This window comes from Chiloscyllium plagiosum, chromosome 11 (genome assembly GCF_004010195.1).
Source record: "Chiloscyllium plagiosum isolate BGI_BamShark_2017 chromosome 11, ASM401019v2, whole genome shotgun sequence".
Classification (NCBI taxonomy): domain Eukaryota; kingdom Metazoa; phylum Chordata; class Chondrichthyes; order Orectolobiformes; family Hemiscylliidae; genus Chiloscyllium; species Chiloscyllium plagiosum.
Window position 1 is genome coordinate 85197464 of NC_057720.1, and position 22833 is coordinate 85220296.

Below are 22833 nucleotides of genomic sequence, written 5' to 3' on the forward strand. Positions count from 1 at the left end.
TGCTCCTTGGATGCTGCCTGACCTGCTGCGCTTTTCCAGCAACACATTTTCAGCTCTTAATCATTTGCAGACAAAAACAAACATACACTCACAAAGGAGACAAACTTGGCTGTGAATACCTTGTCCCACTAAAAAATTCAGTCAATCTCATGGTGAGCCTTGTTCACCAAAGCATCAAAATATAAATCCTGAACCTTATTTCCACTTTATTCAGGTCTCCCAAGTTCAAATTTATGGTGGCACCTTCAGGCATTTTGACCTTATTTCCAGATCCTTCTTCGTAAGTTTCGTCAGCCTGGTCTCTCGTAAAGCCCGTCAATGGAACAATGTTTTCAATTGCCTCTCGCTCTTTCTGTATATGATCAGCATCCCATCGCCAAAATGAAGCATGTTGTGTTACATTTGGTCATTGAAGAAAATCTCATTGATCTGATGGATTACTTCGGAACTTACAAAGCTGTTAACAGGAAAGCAACTAAGCACATGCATCTCATAAATCTATTTCAAACAATATTACCTCATGGTAGAGCAACTCAATAGAACATACAGTAGCATCAAAGTACTTGAAGCTGCAACTCATTCAATTTAATTGTTATACCCTACATGCAAGGAGGAGGCAGTGAGAACACTGGACAAGAATTCAGGCTAACATTCTGGGCACAGGGGTTCAAATCTCATCATGACAGATGGTGAAATTTTGAATCAATAATAGCAGAATTTCTTTTTAAAAAAGCTAGCATAATGGCATCCACGTAACCACTGTAGATTGTTGTAAAAACCCACTTCATTTCCTAATGCTCGTTTGGCATTAAAGAAAGCAAATCTCGCCAGTTCTGAAGAAGTCATATTGGACATGAAACATTAATTGTGGTTCAGAGATGCTGCCAGACATGCTGAAGTTCCCTATATTGTCTGTGTTTGTCTCAGAATTCCAGCATCTGCATTATTTTGCTAATGAGAGATGACAATAATTCAATGATGCATGCCTGTCAAGCCACTTAGAGAGAATTCTTTTCTTGATATTTCATTTAAGCAGTACAAGAATACTAACTATGAAAACTATGACTCAGAACTCTAGTGCGAAGTAAATTCCTTTGAATCACAGTAGTTATGGTTAACAAATTGGCCATTCAAATCAATTGGTCCATGCAAGCCTTGTGGCATCTGACTTCATCTCATCCTAGATGTCAGCTGACATTCCTGCTCCTCCCTCATAATGCACCAGCTTTCCCAAAATGGCATCTTGGCAATTCACCCCAAATGTCCAACGAGGCATCGATATTCCAACCATTCTAAGTAAAGAAGATTCTCTTTAATCGCTTGCTTGATTTATTGGCGACAGTGTGATTTTGATGGTCTGTAGTTTTGGATGCCATCACAAATGAAAACATTTTCTCCATATGTACCCTGACAAATCCTTTGCTCATCCTGAAGATCCCCATCAGATTACCACTCAATCTTAGAGAAAACTGTCCCCATCAGCCTGTTCAGTTGTCACTTATCAACAATTCACCAAATCTTGGAAGCATCCATGTAAATCTTTATAACAACTTTTTTTCTTAAGATACATCATTTCCAGGTTCTCCAAGTACATGTCATTCTGCTATAGCACACGTTTCCTCAAGTCGAATTTGCTGCAACATGATTGACAAATTAGAGACACTGTTGGTAAAGCTTGAACTTTTGCCTGTAAAGCGATCACATCATCAACACTTTAAGTGTTGTTTCTAAAGCATGATTTTTCTGTAACATAGGGTTCCACAAGAACGCAACCATTGCGTTATAGAAGAGTTGACTGTATAGGCAAACAAAGATTAATACAAATTGAACACAACCTCCATTCTTTTCAATTCTACTCTTAAAAAATATTTTGCTTCCATTTTAATGGCCATGTTGACCTGCATATTATTTCTGAAAATCAGCCTGAAGGCCTTACTCCTTCCCCCACAGGAGACATTGTGCAAGGTAGATGTGGCAGATTATTTCTCCCAATAAAATATACCATTTGATAAATAGATTGAAATGAAAAGTTGAATTAATAATGACAGCTATTGCTACAGGACTTGCATTCAAAACCCTCCAAGCAGCTCACTGAAATTGGTGCAAGCCATTTTCTACACTCAGAGTTAAATAGCTTTAACTGTTGTTCATTTTTCACAAGTGACACTAAAAAATATACACTAGCCAATCCAGAAATCCAGTTTTTTTTTGGAAGAGTTGCTAGGATTTTTTAAAATGTGCACCCCCTGTCCAACGTTTTCCAATTTTGTTTCTCAGAATTCCAACTATGTCTTTGCCTAGTGCACCATCTAGAGGATACAGTGAACTCGTGTGCAGAATACTTGAATACTGATACTTAACCCACTGACTTGCCAAATTTTCAATGATTGTCGTTTCCAGCTGGTACACCATGATACTGAGTTTTTTCTATAAATAGTTAAATAAATTTAAAATATTGAATGGAATTTCTCTGTTAATCAACACGTATGAACTTCTAAATTGGACCAGCAGTTCACAGCAGAATCTGTCTGTACCTTTCTGTTTCTGGGACCTCAAATTCTCCAAGCTCCCATATAAACTACCCAATTGTGAACCACTCTCTCCCAGATTTGAGTTACAAATTTAGTGCTTTCAGCTCAATGACCTGTTAGACTGCAACGTTGGATGTTCCTCCCTTTTTTGGAATGAAGATCAGGAAATTCTCCTGCAAAGGGAGTTCCCACACCTGCAATGAGAATGGATCAGCTTCAGAAATCAGTTGATGCAATCTCACATCTAGCAAAATTTGCAATTCATCCTGCAGAAACAGAGGCAGATGTATCTACAAATAAAGATCTCAAGGCAGATCACAGAAATCCTACGGTACTGATAGAAGCCATTTGGCCCATTAAGTCTGCACTGATCCTAACAACATCCCATCCTATCCCCATTACTCCACGTTTACCATAGTTAAACCACCTAACCTGCATAATATGGGGCAACTTAGCACAGCCAGTGCACCTAAACTGCACGATTTTGGACTATGGGAGGAAACCGGAGTACCCAAAGGAAACCCACACAGATACAGGGAGAACATGCAAACTCCACACAGTCATCCAAGGCTGGAAGAGGCGTGAGGCAGCCATGTTAACTACTGAACTATGTGATTAGGATATGTGGATGACCACCAAGATGGTCACACTTGGTTTTGCTTGTGCTACCCATATAAATGTTGATAAGGAGCAGAGGTCAGATTGTGATGCCAACAAAACTGAACATAAGAGCTGTAGATAAGGCTGGTCATAATTTTTGGGTTTTAGTCTCTAGAACACAGTATATTTTGTGATAAACTAGATTTATAGATAAGAAACACCATTAGTTCTCCTCTCCTCACTTGCTATGAGGAGAACTGTATGGGTAACATGGTAAACTACTAAACAGAGCTTGTGTCAAAAATCGAAATCTGTAAACTCCCTTTCCAGGCTCTGGCTGCAAGGGCCACTCAGGACATTGAAAGTCCACCATAAAACCAGCTTTTCTTTTTGTTACAGACTAAATTTACAATTTCCATTCTAATACTTTCATGTAGTACGATTCTGTCTCCACAGGAATTCCTTTATTGGCCCCAGTCTAAAAAGTATGCCTACACAGACTTCTCAGATTCATTAACTTGCTTTAAAGTCTCAAATGAAGAATTGTTGCCTCAAGTCAGAGTCAGACAAAAAAAACTGACAGAAACAGATGCTACATAGTGATCCAGGAAAACAGTAAAAATGGTATACACAGTGTTAACAGTGATGCTGGCCACAAGCAAGCATTTATTTACTGTAGCTGACAAAACAACTTCAATATACCAGCCCACAAAACAATGCACAGAAAATAAAGTGTGTTCTAATGCTGCAGAGTCAGATTATGAATTTAAAAAATTAAAATAATTCTCCATCACACGTGTGTGCTTATTCTCACTGTTCTGAAAGAATGCAATAACAAATACATTCACAAAATATTTTATTGTCAGGGAAGGGTTTTATCTAATCTGGAGTCAATTATAGGCTTAGCTATAATGCTACATATAGCTATAGCTATAAATATGCGCACTCTGTTATCACTATGTCAGTGAATACAATCAGCTATAAGAACAGTAGACTTGCATTTACTTACTTAATGGGGCACTGTTTGTAACTGGAGAATAGGGTCACAAAAACATTGTAGAATTTGATATTCCGCAAGAATGTCGGAGGCTGAGGGGTGATCTTAATACAGGTTTATTAAATCATGAGGGGCATGGATAGGGTAAATAGACAAAGTCTTTTTCCTTGGTAGGAGGAGTCCAGAACTAGATGGCATAGGTTTAGGGTGAAAGGGGAAAGATTTAAAAGGGACCCAAGGGGAAACTTTTTCATGCAGAGGATGGTGCATGTATGGAATGAGTTGCCAGAAGAACTGATGGACACTGGTACAATTACAACGTTTAAAAGACAGCTGGATGGGTACATGAATAGGAAAGATTGAGAGGGATACGGGCCAAGTGCTGGCAAATGGGACTAGATTAGGTTGGGATAACTGGTCAGCATGGACAAGTTGGTCTGTTTCCGTGGTGTACATTTCTATGACTCTAAATGGAGGCTTGGTATGACAGCAAATGTGAAACTGCATAAATCATTGTACTGAAAGCACAGGCTCCGCTCAGATAATGAGTTTGATTTGTTACACATTTGAAGGAGTGAATGTTCACTTTAAAGTGGAAAGCGTTTTCTGATTTTTGGAGTGAATTTAAAATGCAGCCTCAGTGTCCCAAATGGATTGGCTGGAAGACAGGCTGTTCCAAAATAGGTACATGTAACAATTGACTGTTAAAAGCGATACTAAAGTTTTTCTTCAACTAGTTTCAAAGGCCCTCTCACTTGATGTCTGAATATTAACTCGGAGGGGGTAAACTGAGTACTTTCATTTGGGGAATCTCTAATGGCAAACAACATGAATAGGATACCTTTATCCCAATCATTTGGGTAATTCTGACAATATGCTCTTAACGTGGATCTTCTGGGTCTGATGCCAGCTTTCCAAGGCTCCCTGGGATTCAGATTTAAAGTGCTGTATGCCTAAACTATCCAGGACTTCCTTAAGTAGCCTAGTAATAAAATTAGACCCTTGGTCTGACTGAATCTCCCTGGGAAGCCCATACTGGGTAAAAAAAGCTACCAATTCCTCCTCCTCCATTTTTGCCTTTAATGGAATTGCCTCTGAAAATCTGGTAGGCACAGGCGAATGCCAAGTTTCTGTCCATCTATTCCACAAATTATCACCCTCTCGGGTAAAATGTCAGAAAGTATGGAAACACTTTCATCTCTTACTATTTGAGACTGACCAGATTCCATATCTCTTAAAATTATAACATTTCTTTTCTCCCCCTCTTCTTCCGGAATAAAACTTTACCCACAGAGGTGAAGTCTTTATAGAGAACAGGCACTAAGTCAATATCCAGCCCCTGCCTAGGCTGTGCACTCTCCTGCAGCTCAACTTTTCTTGAGGTTTCCTTAATGTCTTCCACTAATCCCATTGGCTTTGCCTCTTCAGCAAAATAATCTATCTTGGAGCTTCATTGGTCTTGTCTATTTTTAAGGCCTGCACCCATCGATCAAAATTGCTATATTTAATTCTTTCAAACTCAACAGAAGTCTGACCTCGTTCCTTGCTTATGTTTCTGAACTGCTGTCAATATGCTTCTGGTACAAATTCATAAGCACTCAATAAGCTTGTCTGACATTTTCATAACCTGCTGTTGCTGTGGTTCTGTTCGCCGAGCTGGAAGTTTTTGTTGCAAACGTTTCGTCCCCTGTCTAGGTGACATCCTCAGTGCTTGGGAGCCTCCTGTGAAGCGCTTCTGTGGTGTTTCCTCCGGCATTTATAGTGGCCTGAACCTGCCGCTTCCGGTTGTCAGTTTCAGCTATCCGCTGTAGTGGTTAGTTTTGCTCATGCTGGGTATCGGGTCCTTCGTTCTGGTGAGTTGTTGTCCGAGTGTGGCTGTTGGTTTGTGTGCTGTTATAAGTCCTAGTGGTCGCAGTAGTCTGGCTGTCAGTTCAGAGATGTTCTTGATAACCTCTTGACCGCCTCATCTGACAGTGCTGCAAATACCTCAATAACTCTGCCTACCAGCTTAGTCGGAACTAGCATTACCTGCAAGTTGTCTGGCCACTCCAGCTGCCTAGCCCATTTTTCAAATGAAATAAAAAAGATCTTGACATCTTTCTCATCGAAATGTGGTAATGTTTTAACATATTTGTACACATCTCTAACTCCTCCTTTCATCGCCATCTTGTTAATTTGACTTTCCTGATTAACTTGCAACTTCTGAAGTTCAAATTCTCTCCCCCTTTCTCTTTTCCTTTGTGCTCAGTAAGAACCTTGTCTCCCTTTCTTTATCTTCTAACATGGCTCTTCTTGTCCTTTCTTTATCTAACTCCAATTGCCTCATTTGCAATTTAAGTTTTTTAACTCCACTGCACTTGTCTCTTTCTCTGATATACCCAAGTGCCTGACCAACTCCATGATAATTTCAGCTTTACTTTTGTCCTTGTTTAAACCCAAATCTAACCTGTTTGCGAATTCTAAAAGTATATCCTTCCTCTGTCTAAACTTTCTTGGCAAATTTGGAAAACATCTTCAAAATCCAGAACCAATGTTTACCAATGTTAAAAGCCATTTTCCTCACTTTTAATTTAACCAACCCCAAGTAACTGAAATTAAACAAATGTTCTCACCTAAGTTTTATTTAAAGATCTAAGACACTAATTCCCAAGTCTGTTTAGACCTGCTGGGATGTTTTCTAACCCAAACCTGTCAAATCTGTCCTGATCCATCTGGATCCATCAAAATCAGTCTAACCCTGCCCAAATTCCAGACTGGATCTGTCCAAGTCCTAGACATTGAGTCCCCAAACTGTTTAGATACGGAGGTTGGATCCTTCTGTTAATTAAAACCAAACACCCAGAAAAGCTTGCCTCGTCTCGTGATCTGTTAAAATATGTGTGAGTGAGTGACATAAAACTACTAATTTCCACAATTTAAAGAAAAATAACAATTTATTTTCCTAATTCTAATAGTGAACACTAAACAAAACTAGTAACATACTGAACACACTTTCCCCTAACTGAACTCAATTCTCTTATCATGCTGTTCCAATAACACAATTATTAAACATTACATGAACATAATCTCAAGTCCACACAGTCTGTCTTCAAATCTTCCGCCTGATCTCCCTGGGTCTTTTTAATTTTTACTGTGAATACATTTTACAGGAAAAGGTACTTTTCAATAGACAATGTCTTCTAATTTCTTTGAGAGCAACATGTTAGATGGGCAGTTAGCTCTTCAGCTCTACAGCAGCTGCTATGACCAATTTTCAAAATGCCTACATTTTTAATACGCCCCTACATCATATCCTCTCAAGGATCCAATGCTACCAAAATAAAAAATGCAAATTCAGCTGGGTTTTAGTAACCTGGGCATAATTTAAATTAATTGGTTAAATCTGAATTGTTGTCAAAACAGCAATCAAAACTCCAGTGTCCCTTTAACAGTCAATTGTTATATGTATCTATTTTCGAACAGCCAGTCTCCCAGCTGTTCCTTCTGGGCACCCGAGTCTGCACTTAAAATTCACTTCAAAACTCAGAAAACACAATTTTAAAGCGAACATACACTCTTTTAGCTTCATAACACTTGGACATAATCTGTTTAAAACTAACGCCCACACTTGCTCTGATCTCACTGTCTCATTAGGACCTGGATGCAAGAGACATATTTATTTTTAAACTGTACCACAGCACATGACACGTTGCTTGACTTCACCTAATTAAAAAGAGACAGCTTTTAATTTCTGCATGTTTCGAGTTCATATCCATATAATGACTTCTGGAATAAAAGATATTCAAATACTAATTAATAGTTAAATTACTAATTTAGAGTTCTTTTACAATAATATGGCCACTGTCTTCAATTTTCTGCATGCAAATCCCACTCTGCTTCTCTTCAACCTGTCATCACATCTCAGTCTCTTCCTGGCATAGCTTTCGGTCTATTCCACACTGTGTCTCAGGTTCTCCAAGTTCTGTCTGAACTAACTCCCTGGATCCACCTGGGCCCATCTCCCATTTTCTCATTGGCAGAAACCAATTAAGAATGGAAACTATCAAGCCTTAGCCAAAACAAAATTTGAAGTACAAATCCTCTTGAAGGTTCTTCCAAACAAAACGTCAAACCTCAAAGCAATAGGTTTAGAGCTCGGCTGAAGAGGCAGTCAGTTTTGTCCTGGCTTGTATAAATCACAAATTCCCTACAGTGGGAAAGCAGACCATTCAGCCCATCAAGTCCATATTGACCCTCTCAAGAGCATTCTTTCCCCCCACTCCGTCCTATCTCTGAAACGCTGCATTTATCTTAGCTAATCCACCTCGCCAGCAGATCCTTGGACACTATGGACAATTTAGATACAAGGCCAGCACAACATTAAGGGCCGAAGAACCCGTATTGTGCTGTACTGATTATGTTCTAATTTAGCATGGCCAATCCACCTAACCAGCACATCTTTGGACTGGGGGAGAAAACCTGAGCACTGGGAGGAAACCCACAGAGACATGGGGAAAAACGTGCAAACGGTCTGTCAGCTGAATTCTGCAGCTCAGCATCTTTCAGGCCCAAAGCCAACTACACCAATCTCCCAGTTATTTAATCTTTCATAAGAGGAGATAAATTGAAGGATAATTTATCTTCATGGTCATTTTTTGCCTACTAGCTTGAAGCTTATTTGGAAGAATTTTCAGGAGAACTGGGATTTCAAATTTGCTTTCAGCAAGGTAAGTCTGAACTAGGCTGACGAGAATTTTCGAAACCATTTTGCTCTTTTAGACTTCAGTTTGGAGAGGTGGCTGAATTGCAGGTGAGTCACTGACTTTATCAGGAAAACCAATGTCCTCACCTTACTATATGCATGAACAATGATTTTAAATACACCTTTACTTATAAGGGGACACTACTCACTTACTTCATGGCAAAACACACAGTGGATCTTGTCGCCATGCCTGCATGAGCTGATCCCTGGTTGATTTATAAATATCCTCTCCTCTATGGAGCATAGAAATTGAAACAAAATAAGGAACACTGCAAGCAATTTGGAGTGAGAGAACACTTCACCTCTTTCCTATACCTCAGCATCTTCAAGAGACAAGTCATCAAACTTATCACTGAATAAGAATAACTGATCAGGAAATGAAATGTTGCATTACAATATCATCTCTGATAGCACCTACACAGAGTGGCATTCTGACATTATTTAGAGATTGCTGGGCAAAAAAAAATACTTTCAATCTAACCTATCGGCATAATCACTTTAATCTCAGGTAGAGAAATTGTGACTCAGAGCATTTCTCCTTAACTCCAAAATAATAAGTAAAAATGTAGGTCAGTGTTGAAAAGGATTGTAACTTTTCCATTGGATCTGCAAAGTGCCTTAAAGTTTTAAAATTCCTCATGCAGGAACACAATTTTGAAGAACATTTTGGCAAATAATTGCATTGAATTTGTTTCAAATACACAAAATAATCCCTGAAGCAAACTGTTAATTGCTGTGTGTTTCTCACCCTCTTCGGTTCTCAGAAACTGAAGAATGTGTGCACTAAAATGTTATCGTGTAAAGCTGATATGCCACTTTCAAAAGGAAGAACACAGAGTCATCAATCTCTAAATTTATAGTGCCTAAAACTGCTGGAGCTATCTGGTCCAAACGGAATTGCAATGATTATCTCATGGATTTTTGTTTAGTATTGTGACTCATCACTTAAAGAATGCTTAAAGAATACACAGGACACAAGTGACCCCCTTGTTTACTTAGTGCAAGGAATTAATTTCCTATTGTTATCGATCTCACCTCTCTGAAGTAATCAAAAAATAACACTTCTTTGCAATTAAAATCCGTCGTTGATTTCTTTCTGATTGTTGGCCTAACTCCATACTCTTGACTTGCATTGGATTCCTATATGCAGCCTGCATGGCATTCTTCTTAAAAACAAACTGCATCAAGTGGTTTCAAACACAGCTTTGAATTGAGGAATGACTGTCAACACAATCATAGGCCACTAGCTGGGGAAGACCTCAGTGAAATAACATAGCCAAGTAACCAGCAAACATCATAAACAAATGAAAACATTCAGATTTTCGAATACAAGTCTGACATTTACTCACCTATAGAGTCTGGCTTAAAACTCATTAGCTTGATGTGTTTAAATACATGCTGAAGGGCAGTAAATGGGGTTTCACTTGAACACATATGAAGACAGACACAAACTTGGTGTGTTTAACAGGTATACACTTGTAAGTTTCACTCTGTCAATATATGCCAGAATGACTCAAGATTGGCTCCAGTATCCTTCAGCACTAGCATTCCAGAATAGAACACAACAAAAAGGATTAATCAGGGAAGAGTGGTGGACATCATCTATATGGACTTCAGAACGGCACTTGACAAGGTTCCTCATGGTAGACTGGTTAGCACAGTTAGATCACATGGAATATAGGGAGAACTAGCCATTTGGTTACAGAACTTGCTCTAAGGTAGAAGAGAGAGGATGATGGTGGAGGGTTGCTTTCCAGACTGGAGGCCTGTGACCAGCTGTGTGCTGCGTCCACTGCTTTTCGTCACTTGTTTAAATGATTTGGATGTGAACATAGGAGGTATAGTTAGTAAGCCTACAGATGACTTCAAAATTGAAGGTGTAGTGGACAAGGAAGGACGTTAACCTGAGAGTACGAGAATCTTGAGCAGATGGGCCAATGGGTTGAAGGAGAAGCAAGATGGAGTTTAATGTAGATACGTGTGAGGTGCTGCATTTTAGAAAGGCTAATCACTGCAGGACTTATGCACTTAATGGTAAGGTCCTAGGGGGTTTTGCTGAAAAAAGACCTTGGAGCCCAGGTTCATAGTTCCTTGAAACTAGAGTCACAGGTAAATAGGATAGTAAAGGTGGTGTTTGGTATTCTTTTCTTTATTGGTCAAAGCATTGAATACAGGAGTTGGGAGGATGTTGGGGCTGTACAGGACATTAATTAGACCACTTTTGGAATATTGTGTGCAATTCTGGTCTCCCTCCTAAAGGAAGGATGCTGTGAAACTTGAAAGGGTTCAGAAAAGACTCTGAAGGGTGTTCCCAGGATTGGAGGGTTCGAGCTATAGGGTGAGGCTGAATAGGTTGGGGCTGTTTTCCCCAGAGCTTCAGAAGCTGAGGGGTAACGTTATAGAGGTTTATAAAATCATGAGGGCATGGATAGGTCTTTTTCCTGGGGTGGAGTAGTTCAGAACTAAAAGGCATAGGTTTAGAGTGAGAGGGGAAAGATTTAAAAGAGATCCAAGGGATAACATTTTCACACAGAGGGTGGTGAGTGTATGGAATGAGCTGCTACAGGAAGTGATGGAAATTGATATAATTACCACATTTCAAAGTCACCTGGATGGGTACATGAATAGGAAGGGTTTAGAGGGATATGGGCCAATGCTGGCAAATAGGATTAGATTATTTTGGGATATCTGGTCAGCACGGATGAGTTGGACCGCAGGGTCGGTTTCTGTGCTGAACATCTGTATGACTCTCTGACATGTACTTTACATGTCAAAAAGGAACATTTCATGAATTCTTGACTAGAATCTCAAAGTATTTTTCCATCATGAAGGCTGCAAATTACCACTACATCTCATTAATTTACAACATGCTGATTGACAGTGGTACTGTTTGCAATAAGACAGATAATGTGTTATTTCTCACAGTAAACTATAATGTGACACATAAATAAATAACACAAGCAGACTTTTTAATTAATTTACAATTTGACAATGTAAAACATCAGGAGACTAATGAGCAGGTCCTTCCCAATCACTGTTTCAGAGACAAATATCCTTCAAATACACTAGTTAGCTTTCTTACATAATCTCAAAGAGGTGTCGGATATAAAATAACGACCTTAATGTAGCTTTAGCTTCCATTTAATGTAATCTTTTAAGATAAAAGGAAAATGAAACCGAGCACAACCTTAACCTTGCCTTGTTTAAATGGTGCCTGTTAGGAATTAGTCTAAATAAGCTCAAAACCAAAAAGTGGCCAATTTATGAAGTTAAAATAAAACTAAAATGCACTGGAGTAAAGCATGAACATACTTAATAAATTTATCAGCCATGACTCAAAGAATAAGAAATTCTGGTATTTATATAATATCTTTGATGGTCTCATAATGCTCCACAGCACCTTACAATTAATCAGTGACTTTCAAAAATATTGCTCCTGTTGTACTAGCAAACGTGGCTGCCAATCCGAAACTCCCACCAACAGCAATTTTATACTGATCCAACAACCTATTCTTGTGATGTCAACTGAGAATAAATATTAGCCAGATCAGTGGGGATAACAGCCCAATTATTCTGCAAAATAGTGCCGTAAGATTTTTAGTCTCCAAGAGTAGGAGGCTAGTCCAGAGTTTCACTTCTTGAGCAGAAAGATGGCACTTCCAGCAGAGCACCATCACCTCATGACAACGGGCTATTTGTGGTCAGGTTTGTGGGCTGGAATAAGAATGGAATTTTTGATTGAGTGACAAGATTGCTATATCCATTGATCCATAGCAAACATATCAGTAGTATGTTTGATTCAGACTCGGAGGATTGTATATCCAGCCCAACTCCAAACACCAGAACATATAATTGAGACTGGCATTCTACCTCACTTCAAAGATAATGTGGAGGAGCTGGTGTTGGACTGGGGTGGACAAAGTTAATAATCACACAACACCAGGTTATAATCCAACAGGTTTATCTGAAATCACAATTCAGATAAAATCAAATTCAGAGTACAGCCCCTTCATCAGGTGAAGTGAGAGAGAAAACCACACAGACACAGAATTAATAAGTCGCACTACACCTAAACCAACTAGTTACCTGATGAAGGAGCAGCCCTCTGAAAACGAGTTCTTCCCAATAAACCTGTTGGACTATAACCTGGTGTTGTGTGATTTTTAATTCATTTCAGGGAAGCAATTTTTCAAGTGAGGAGACATAGAGGACCAACCAGCTTTTACAAATGGGTGTGAAATATATTGCTAATCATAGAATTAAACTTGAGCGTGAGGTGGTTTATTTCACACAAGGCAAACAGTAAATGCAGAACTTGCAAAGATAATGCAATTTACGAAATTCTAGCTTCAAAACCAAGATAAATTTTCAATATCCTCAGAGCAGGCAATTTTTAAAAATAATGTCATGTAATGTTTTCAATACTTAATGTTCAGTCATAATATTTGAAAATATCACGCAATACTTAATCTGGAAAATATAGGAATTCATGTTCCATTACTAAGGCTTATTATATATTTTGCTTATGCATGGAAAAAAAAACCCACCATTGGTAAGCTCCATTTTTTTTTTTAAAATTGCTCATTCATGAAAGCTCTAAATAAGCTGCTGTTAGGTGCCTTTCTGAAAGACTGCAATCTGTAGGTAAATCTAGCCCAGACGAAATGGAGATATAGTTCCAAGTCAGGACGGTGTACGATTTATAGGGAAATTGCAAGTGGTGTCATTCCCAAGCGTATTCTGTCCTTGACTTTTTCTGATGGTAGAGGTCACAGACTCCAAATGTGTTGCCAAAGGAGTCTTAGGGAGTTACAGTAAGGAATCTTGCAGATGCTATACACTGTTGGTACTGTGTGCTGATGATGCTGGAAGGATTAAACATAGATGGGGCACCAGATAACAGGCAGCTTTATACTGGATGAAATCAAGCTTGACATGTTATTGGAGTTGCATTCACAAAGTTAAAAATCACACAACACCAGGAAGTACTTCCAAATAAACCCGTTGGACTATATCCTGGTGTTGTGTGATTTTTAACTTTGTCCACCCTCATCCAACACTGGCACCTCCACTTCATACAGCAAAGCATTCCACCACACTGCTGCCTTTAACTTTGTTGATTTTGGATGGTTTTGTAGGGTGACTTTTGGGAATATTATGTGCTGAGTGGAAATTCATAAAAGGTGACAGTAATATCCCATAAAACACACAGGAGGCCTCAAAGAAATTTGTCTTCAAATAATGCAATAAAAAGGAGATAAGGAAGACAAGAGCTACTACAGAGAATTTATAGAATAAAAGATTACCACAATTTGGTCAGCCTCAAATATTGAAAAATCAAAATACACCGTTTAGTACTGCTATCTCTCAAACAATATTGCATTCTCAATTCCTATACAACTTGCTTCTAAAATTAATGATGTTAGTAGTCTTCCATGCTTCAACACCTTAATTTTCAAATTGGTACAGTTGTCCTTAAAAAGGTCTGGTTTTCTGAAAAACATCAACTTGCACTCCAGGAAATAGCCAAAATCTTCCATAGTACAAGCACAAATAAATAGTTTAACCTATGTGCAAAATCAGAAATGGCTGGGCAAGCTCAGTAGATCCGACAACGTATCTTGAACTAAAAACACAAAGAACTGCAGATGCTGGAAATCAAAGAAAGTCAGATATTGTTGGGCAAGCTCAGCAGATCCGACAACATCTGTGGAGAGAAAGCAGAGTTAATGTTTCAGGTCCAATAACCCTTCTTCACAACTGGAATGCAGTTCTGAAGATGGATCAATGGATCTGACATGGAAAAGCACAGCAGGTCAGGCAGCATCCGAGGAACAGGAGAATTGGGCAAGAGCCCTTCATCAATGGATCTGACATGTTAACTTTGCTTTCTCTCCACAGATGCTGCCAGATCTGCTGAGCTTGCCCAGCAATATCTGACTTTCTTTGATTTCCAGTATCTGCAGTTCTTTGTGTTTTTAGTTCAAGATACGTGTCAGCTTTCACTTGTTCATGACCACATCAGTGCTCTTCAGAGGAAATGGCAATATCTCATGCTTAAACTTTGTAGCAGAGTAGTCATTTCAAGTGACAGCACAGCCATAAGTGTTTTTAGACACACACATTGGTGACTGGGATATCTGCGCAATTTATTGTGAACAGAGTTTTCTCCACAGCAGATAATAGATGGCAAGGGACAGCAACAATTTCCATCTATAAACAGTTTGAACAAGGTAAAAAGGGTTGACAACCGTTACAGGACAAAAGCAAACGCCAACAATAGCTACATACTGTTCTGACCAAGTGAAGAGGAATGAATTAGCTCCTCTCCTTGTAAGCTCCCAGTTGTCCACAAGTTTCTATGTTCTTTTTAGTGCAAAGTTACACCTCTCTCCAGTCAAACTGCAATGGACTTGATTCTAATGCAGCAGAAAGGAGTTAGTTATAAGGTTTTCTTGAGTGAAACAATAAGAAATGTAATTATCAGCTAACCCTGAGAAAAAATAACAAAGATACAGAAAAAGTGATTGGAGTGGTATCAGTGCCTCAAGTGAAATCTTGAGTGTTTATGCCCTTTGTTTTGATCTGTCAAAAAGAAATACTGAGAGCATTTCCATGAAATACTTTGATACTGTAATGCCCCTTCACTTTCTCCACCATCAGGTGCAGGATTACATAGCTAGCACAGCTCTGCATCTCAAAAAGCCTTATTTGATTTCAACCCTTACAGGGACCCCTGTGTGATCCAACTTTGCAAGATTTCACTGGAGGTATAAAATCAAAGTCGGAGACAAGGACTTTTCAGGGTCTTTTGAAAAACTGTTTATTTTGTTTAGACGGTGCTCTTTTATTTCACATCGGTTTTGTAAAGGTGTACTCCCCGATCAGCTGATTGCTATGGCCAATTTAAGTCAGCATTTTTGTCCCTTTTTAAAACTATATCAGTCCATGAAAGTCCAAGGTATTAAAACCTTATGATCAAATTCAAAATTCAATTTTATCACCACCATGACACATTCACACACCACTCCAACCCAGAGGTTTTGTTTAAGCACGTTGTCTTATAATAAAAAAAAGCCAACAGTGAGCCTGCAGACAAATTATTCACAGAAGGATTTCTCAAAGTGCAAACCAGATTGTGTTGGGATAATCAAATCTATAACTCTCAAATGATTCAACACATTAAGAAGTACTTGCATTTGTTCCAAAACATAAATTAATAGAACCATAGACTGTAACCTCTCAAAAGAGTTACCAGCTAGTCCCATTCTTTAGCTCAATCTCGTCAGCCTCCAAATTCATCACTTTCAAATATATGTCCAGCTCTCTTTCTAAATCCCTTGTGGAATTTGTGTTCACCACTCTCCTGGGCAGTGTATTCAAAATTCTACCAACTCTGACTAAAAACGTTTGTCCTCATCTCACTCCTACTCTCTTGCTGACAGTCTTGAAGTTGTGACCCTTACTTACTCGCATACCAACTAGTGGAAACAGTTAAAATTTTTCATTATTATGAACATGTCAATAAGGTCACCTCTTAATCTTCCCTGCTCCAAGGAGACGAAGCCCAATTTCTCCAATCTTTCTTTGCATCATTTTAGCAAATCTCCCTTGTATTCCCTCCAGGACTTTAATATCTTTCCTTAAATAAGATGCGCAGAGCTGGAGACAATACTCCAAACATGGTCTGACCAATGATTTGTGGAGGTGTAACATCACTGCCTTGTTTTCATACTTTACACCTCTTATGTCAACTTAATATATTCTGCAACACACTAATTTAATTTGAAATATATAAGCAAAATAAAATTGTGATTCAGGTAAGATTCATCATAACTTAGCCAGCAAAAAACTGCTTGAATGACAGAGTCAATGCAAGTACAAGTCAGAAGAAACCATGTTTACATTGTGCTCCTCCCTGTGCAGATCGCTCAAATTTTGATAGTGACACTGTTCAGCCCTGTAGTTGTCCAGAAAAGAGGGAGTTCTCATGTCAGAGAACTGAACTAGGTCTGAATTAAGGATTGCAGAAACTTCACCTTTTCAAGCTTCTGTTTATGTATGAGGAACTGCAAATGATAGCAAAGGTAAATAAAAACCGAATTTCCAGCTCAATTTTAATAGAGAACAAGTGGCACACGTTCATAGTCAGTGAAAAACAGAATTAGGATTGGTGTGAATAAATTATTGTTGGAACAAAAAGTAAGCAATATTTGGAAAGACTTGGAGGCGTTTTGTGGAAACAAAAATCTTACAATCATCTCAGAAAACAGAAAGACTGGAAATTCTTGCTCAGTGGATCAGTCAAGATTACCAAAAAAGGTGTGCCCATCCATATCTTTCAGATTATAAAAGTCAAAAATGGATATAAGATTCTCTCTTTCAAGTTGCATATGTACTATATGTTTAGCAGCATAAAGAATGGTTTTGAAAACCCTCCAAATTAACTAGTGCAGTGCAAATTGGGTGATAAAAGCACTAAGTGGCTCTAAAATGAAATTGGTTATGCAGGCCTATGACTGGATTATATTTTCATTGGAACTAGAAAGGGAAGCTGCTTCACATCAACACTGCAGATGTTGGATAAATTCATAGCTGATAGCAATTTTTGTTTCAGACTGGGAAACCATTTTAGCTTTAATTAAAGCAACTCAGCACTTAAAATGCCTAGTGAAAACATGCTTACATTCTGAACACAGTAATATCTGCAACACAAACCTAAAAGAAAGTACATTAAAAATATTGCATGGAAACGTCAAGCACCACACTTCATTAGACAGTGAAAGACAGGCAGAGTTCATTAGTATAAACTATTGTTGGGCATGCCATTTATAGGCTTTTTTCATGTTCCTTTTATTTCTAATAATTCAATGTGTCCCTTTTTCACATCATTTTCTCTCATATTCCTCATCTCATCTCATCTCTGATGTGGAGATGATGGCATTGGACTGGGGTGGACAAAGCCAGAAGTCACACGACACCAAGTTGTAGTCCAATAAGTTTCTTTAAAATCACAAGTTTTGGACTGCTGCAACTTCATTAAGTGACAAAGGAGCAGCGCTCTGAAAGTTTGTGTTTCTAAATAAACCTGTTGGACTAAAACCTGGTGTCCTGTGACTTATGATTTTAATCTCATCTAATTCACCTTAGCTCCTTAGCTCTTAATTCTCCCCCTCCTCTATCCAGTTTACCCTTACTTCATTCTCAAACCTCCTTTGATTTGAGTTTTGATTTCCTTTTTCACCCCATTCCCAATCAGTTTTAGCTAAGAGGAAGAGACAATCACCAAGACTCCAACAATCTCGAGGTAGCTACAGCATAGTTCACTGGCAATTTCAGCAATCAGGTGGGATTAGTCAGAGCGAAACAGAGAATCTCTTCATATGCTTTTTATAAAAATGCTTGACTTTGTCAACAACTAGTCAGCCACAACCAAGTTTTACATTTGCATAAGATCAAATCAACATGACATAAACTTGCCTTTATTCTTAACCTATAGTTCGTCATGCTCTTGAGATTATTCAGTCAGACCAGAATGCCAAGAACAATGTTCTGCAAATTTCTGGGTTCACCAAATATGAATAGGACAAATGTCACTGAATTTTTAAAAAATTGGCAAGCTAAGTAGAACTCAGCCAGCCTTTGATGGTTCACGGGTCACAGTTTGGATACTGTGATTGAGTCTCTATTATCTTCAAGCAGAGACAATGTTTCCACTTGTACGGGAAACCAGTACGACAGGTCATAAAAGTAAGATAATTGCTAATAGACCCAATAGAGAATTCATCTAAAAATTTATTCACTCAGTGGTTAGAATGTAGAACTTACTACAGTACCACAAAGAATAGTGAAGGTGAACCGTGTGGATGCATTTAAGGGAAAAATATTCAAGTTTCGTTTTATTCCTTCATTGGATGTTCTGGCCAGGCCAGCATTTCTTCTCCAAGTGTCCTGGAGAAGATGGTTGAGAGTTGCCTCCTTAAACCGCTGCAGACCCTGAAGTGTAGGTAGCCCCACAGTATAGTTAAAGGAATTCCAGGAGATTGACCCAGTGACAATGAAGAAATAGTACTTTTCTTTAGCAGGAGAATTCACAGGCAATGGTGCTCCCATATATTTTCTGCCCTTGTACCTCTAGATGGTAGTGGTTACAGGTTGCTATCAATTATTAAAGGAGCCTTGCTGAGTTACTACAATGCATTCTGCAGATGGTACACACTGCTGCTACTGTGATGAAGGGAGTGAACATTGAAGGTGGTTGATGGGCTGCCAATCAAATAGTCTGCCTTGCCTGATGGTGTCAAGTTGTTGATGCTGCACCCATTAAGCCATGTGGAGAGAATTCCATCACACTTCTAAATCGTGTTTTGAAGGGCACACATTACCACGTAATGCCTAGCCTCTAACCTGCTCTTATAACAGTTTTTATGGTTGGTCAAGTTTGGTTTCTGGTCAATGGTAACCCTTGGGATATTCATAGGTCTGAGTGAGAAAGGAATTGCAGAGTGCACTGTCAAGATGGCACTCCAACTGCCCAAGACTAGTTAGAATGACCTGTAGTCTCTGTAATTTCATATTTAGACTGCAAATATGCTATCAATGAATGACAAGAGCCCCAGAAATTATGCTAGTAAGTGCATCCTGGAGCTAAGAAAACAAATGATTGATAACTTAGATTATCAAAAGTAAAACTTACATCTGGCTTCCTGTTGATGGGTGCAGCATGTGCAGGTGTTGAGTTGGCAGTTTTTCCCACTGGAGCATTTCCATTCATAGTGCTCTTGTTTGCAGGTGTCAGCACTCTAAGCGGAGCTGTGCTAACACGATTGGCTCCACCAGCCATGTTTAAAACTGGTTGAGAAGCAGGAAGACTTTGGGGCTGAAGCTGTACCACAGCCGACTGAGGGATCACAATTGGTTGACCTAAGATAAGGTAAAAAAGTGATAAACATCATTAACATCAGATTTAGAACACAGGAACCCGACTCTCATGTCCACTGGTGTACATGTGAAGAGGTTTCATTTAGACTCTAATTAACCTGAAACCATTTTGTAATTAATTAGTCAAATTAACATGAAATAAATCTATCAAAACTTGTAGTTAAAAAAATCTGATCCAATAATCTTATTGATAAATGCTTATCAAATCAGGTCAATGCATTGATGATTGTAGGCAACAGTGGAGCTTATTATCCAAAAGGCTAAACAGAACTCCCAGACTAAAACGATCAAAAAGAGCTGCAAAGCAAAGTACCAAAAACTTATTTCCAGCTAAGCCATACCTTTAACTATGAACCATGCTAATTACCATTTCATGCCTCTGTGATTGCACATTACAATCAGATGTTCTTGTTTCCTTGACATATATTATCGTAATTTGCAAATGTTAATAGTCAAAACTGCAAAAACGTATGACATTTATTTAAGAAACATGGACAAGCACACATAATTAATCTTGACCAACTCTTGTGGTAAAATATCCCTTAATTCATGAAACATTTGCTGCTAAACACACGATGAAACAAGCTCAATGTATTTTCTTTAAAAGGCCAGATTCTGTGTCGATCATACTCAGAGCTTCAAATTTCCCAGCAGGCAAGGTACATATTCACTGCGAAATGAACATTTTTGCAATGGAACACTGTTTTGAAGAGAATCATGTATTTAAGCATTCAGCCCATCCGCAGCACCTTAATTTTAAGAATGAGAATTTAGCAATGAATTTCAAAGAACTCAAATTTCATAAATTCTATAAATTCCCTGTATACAAAATTTCAATTGTTTCCTCTCAGCACAGGTGGAGGCACAGATTTTAAAAATCTTCATGCAATGTCTATGATCAGGAAAAAGAGAACATTAGAAATTTGTTCCTGATAAACTCTAACCATCTAAAGCCATAAACTCAACAACGTAAACAGTCTATTCATTAACAGTAAAGGATTTTGCCAGGGACTGTAATACAAGCTTTTGTTTTCTTTTTGGAACCAATGTATCTAGGTTTGAGCTCCAAACTGACTTTCTGAATTGCAAAAGTTCTTCACACAATTGACCCACATCCATCTCCCTCTATTTTGAAATCCAAATCCAAAGATTCAAATTCAAGGTTTCAACCTGATGTGAAGCTTCATACTAAGGAGATTTACACCAGAATCTCTCAGTGATATAATTCGGACATGACTTCTTGTTTTGTTTTACATCATTTTTTTTAAACAGAAGCAACTGTTACCTGCACAACTTAAAAACCTAAATTGGACAATTTTGCATATTTTATCAAGTTTAGCTTCTCAACCAACTATCTTTCCCAGTACTCAGCTACATTAAGTTAGCCACATATGAGCACAAAGACTGCTCCCAAGGTTCCATGCAGAAAGAGGGAATCTTCTTCTTTTGCTTTCTCTTTTTTTTTGTTCACAGGAGGGAGATGTTGCATTTTTTTGTCCATCCTCATTATTCTCAATGTCCATCCTCAAGGCAGTTAAGGGTCAACCATATTGCTATGGGTCTGGAGTCACATGTAAGTCAGACTACATAAGGATGCAGACTTCCTTCTCTGAAAGGAAGTTAGTGAACCACATGGGTCAATGAAAATCAACAAGATCATCATTCGGCCAGCTCTTTATTCCAGACTTTTACTGAATTCAAATTTCTCCATCTGCCATGATGAGATCTGAACCTATGCCCCCAAAGCATAGTCACGGGATTCCAGATTACTGGCCCAGTGTCATAACAATGACGTCACTGCTTCTGCTCTCATTTGGCAATACATAAAATAACAGGATTGAGAGGATACAGTTAAAAGGCAGGGATGGTTTTAAATTGGTTCGGAATTGGTACATGACAACGTTTAGGCACAAGCACTTTGAGTCAGAGGGATGTAGATAGACTGCAGAGCTGAGCTGAGAGGTGGCAAATGGAATTTAATGCAGAAAAGTGTGAGGTAATTCACTTTGCAAAGAGAAGCAGGAATAAAGAGCACTGGGCTAATGGTAAGATTCTTGGTAGTGTCGATGAGCAGAGAGAGCTTGGTGTCCATGGGCATAGATCCTTTAAAGCTATCACGAAGGTTGATAAGGTTGTTAAGGAGGCATACGGTGTGTTAGCTTTTATTAGTAAAAGGATTGAGTTTCGGAGCCACGAGGTCATGCTGCAGCTGCTTAAAATTTTGGTGCGGCCGCATTTGGAGTATTGCATACAGTTCTGACCACCTCATTATAGGAAGGATAATGCAAGCTTTGAAAAGAATGCAGAGGAGATTTACTAGGATGTTGCCTGGTATGGAGGGAAGGTCTTATGAGGAAAGGCTGAAGGACTTGAGGCTATTTTTGAGAGAGAGAAGAAGGTTGAGAGGTGACCTTATTGAGACATTTAAGATAATCAGAGGGTTAGATCGGGTGGACAGCGAGACATCGGGTGGATAGTGATAGCTAGCACGAGGAGACATAGCTTTAATAGAGGGGTGTAGATATAGGATAGAAGTCAGAGGTAGTTTCTTTACTCAGAGAATGTGGAACAGACTGCCTGCAACAGTAGACTCGCCAACTTAAAGGGCATTTAAAATGATTATTGGATAAACATATGGATGAAAATGGAATACTGTAGGATAGGTAGGCTTCAGGTTGGTTCCACAGCTTGGCGCAACATCAAAAGCCAAAGGGCCTGTACTGTGCTGAGATTTTCTATGTTCTAACCTGAGCAGTGATTATTCCAATTCAAAGCACACAAATATTTTTCAATTTAGAAGTAGTCATGGATCTTCATAGTTAAGTAACAGATTGACCATGTGGAGAAGTGAATCAAAAAAATCAGATCATACCGATATGACCGGACACTAAATACGCAAGCTAACTTCAATATACATCCACAACTCAAATATTTAGGCATAGGCCTTTTCACTCTCTACAAATGCATGCACTTGACTGACAACCTAAACACCAGTCAGAATAATTTATGAATGAGAGTTACAG

The 22833-nt window shown here is 38.7% G+C and overlaps 1 protein-coding gene across 1 annotated transcript in view; it reads right to left on the bottom strand.

Moving 5' to 3' along the window:
- atf6 (activating transcription factor 6) overlaps nucleotides 1–22833 on the bottom strand; it is a 335361-nt gene that overhangs the window by 274154 nt on the left and 38374 nt on the right. The window contains exon 7 of the mRNA XM_043699998.1: nucleotides 19566–19792. Coding sequence (XP_043555933.1) covers nucleotides 19566–19792 — 227 coding nt within the window. The remainder of the gene's footprint in view (nucleotides 1–19565; nucleotides 19793–22833) is intronic.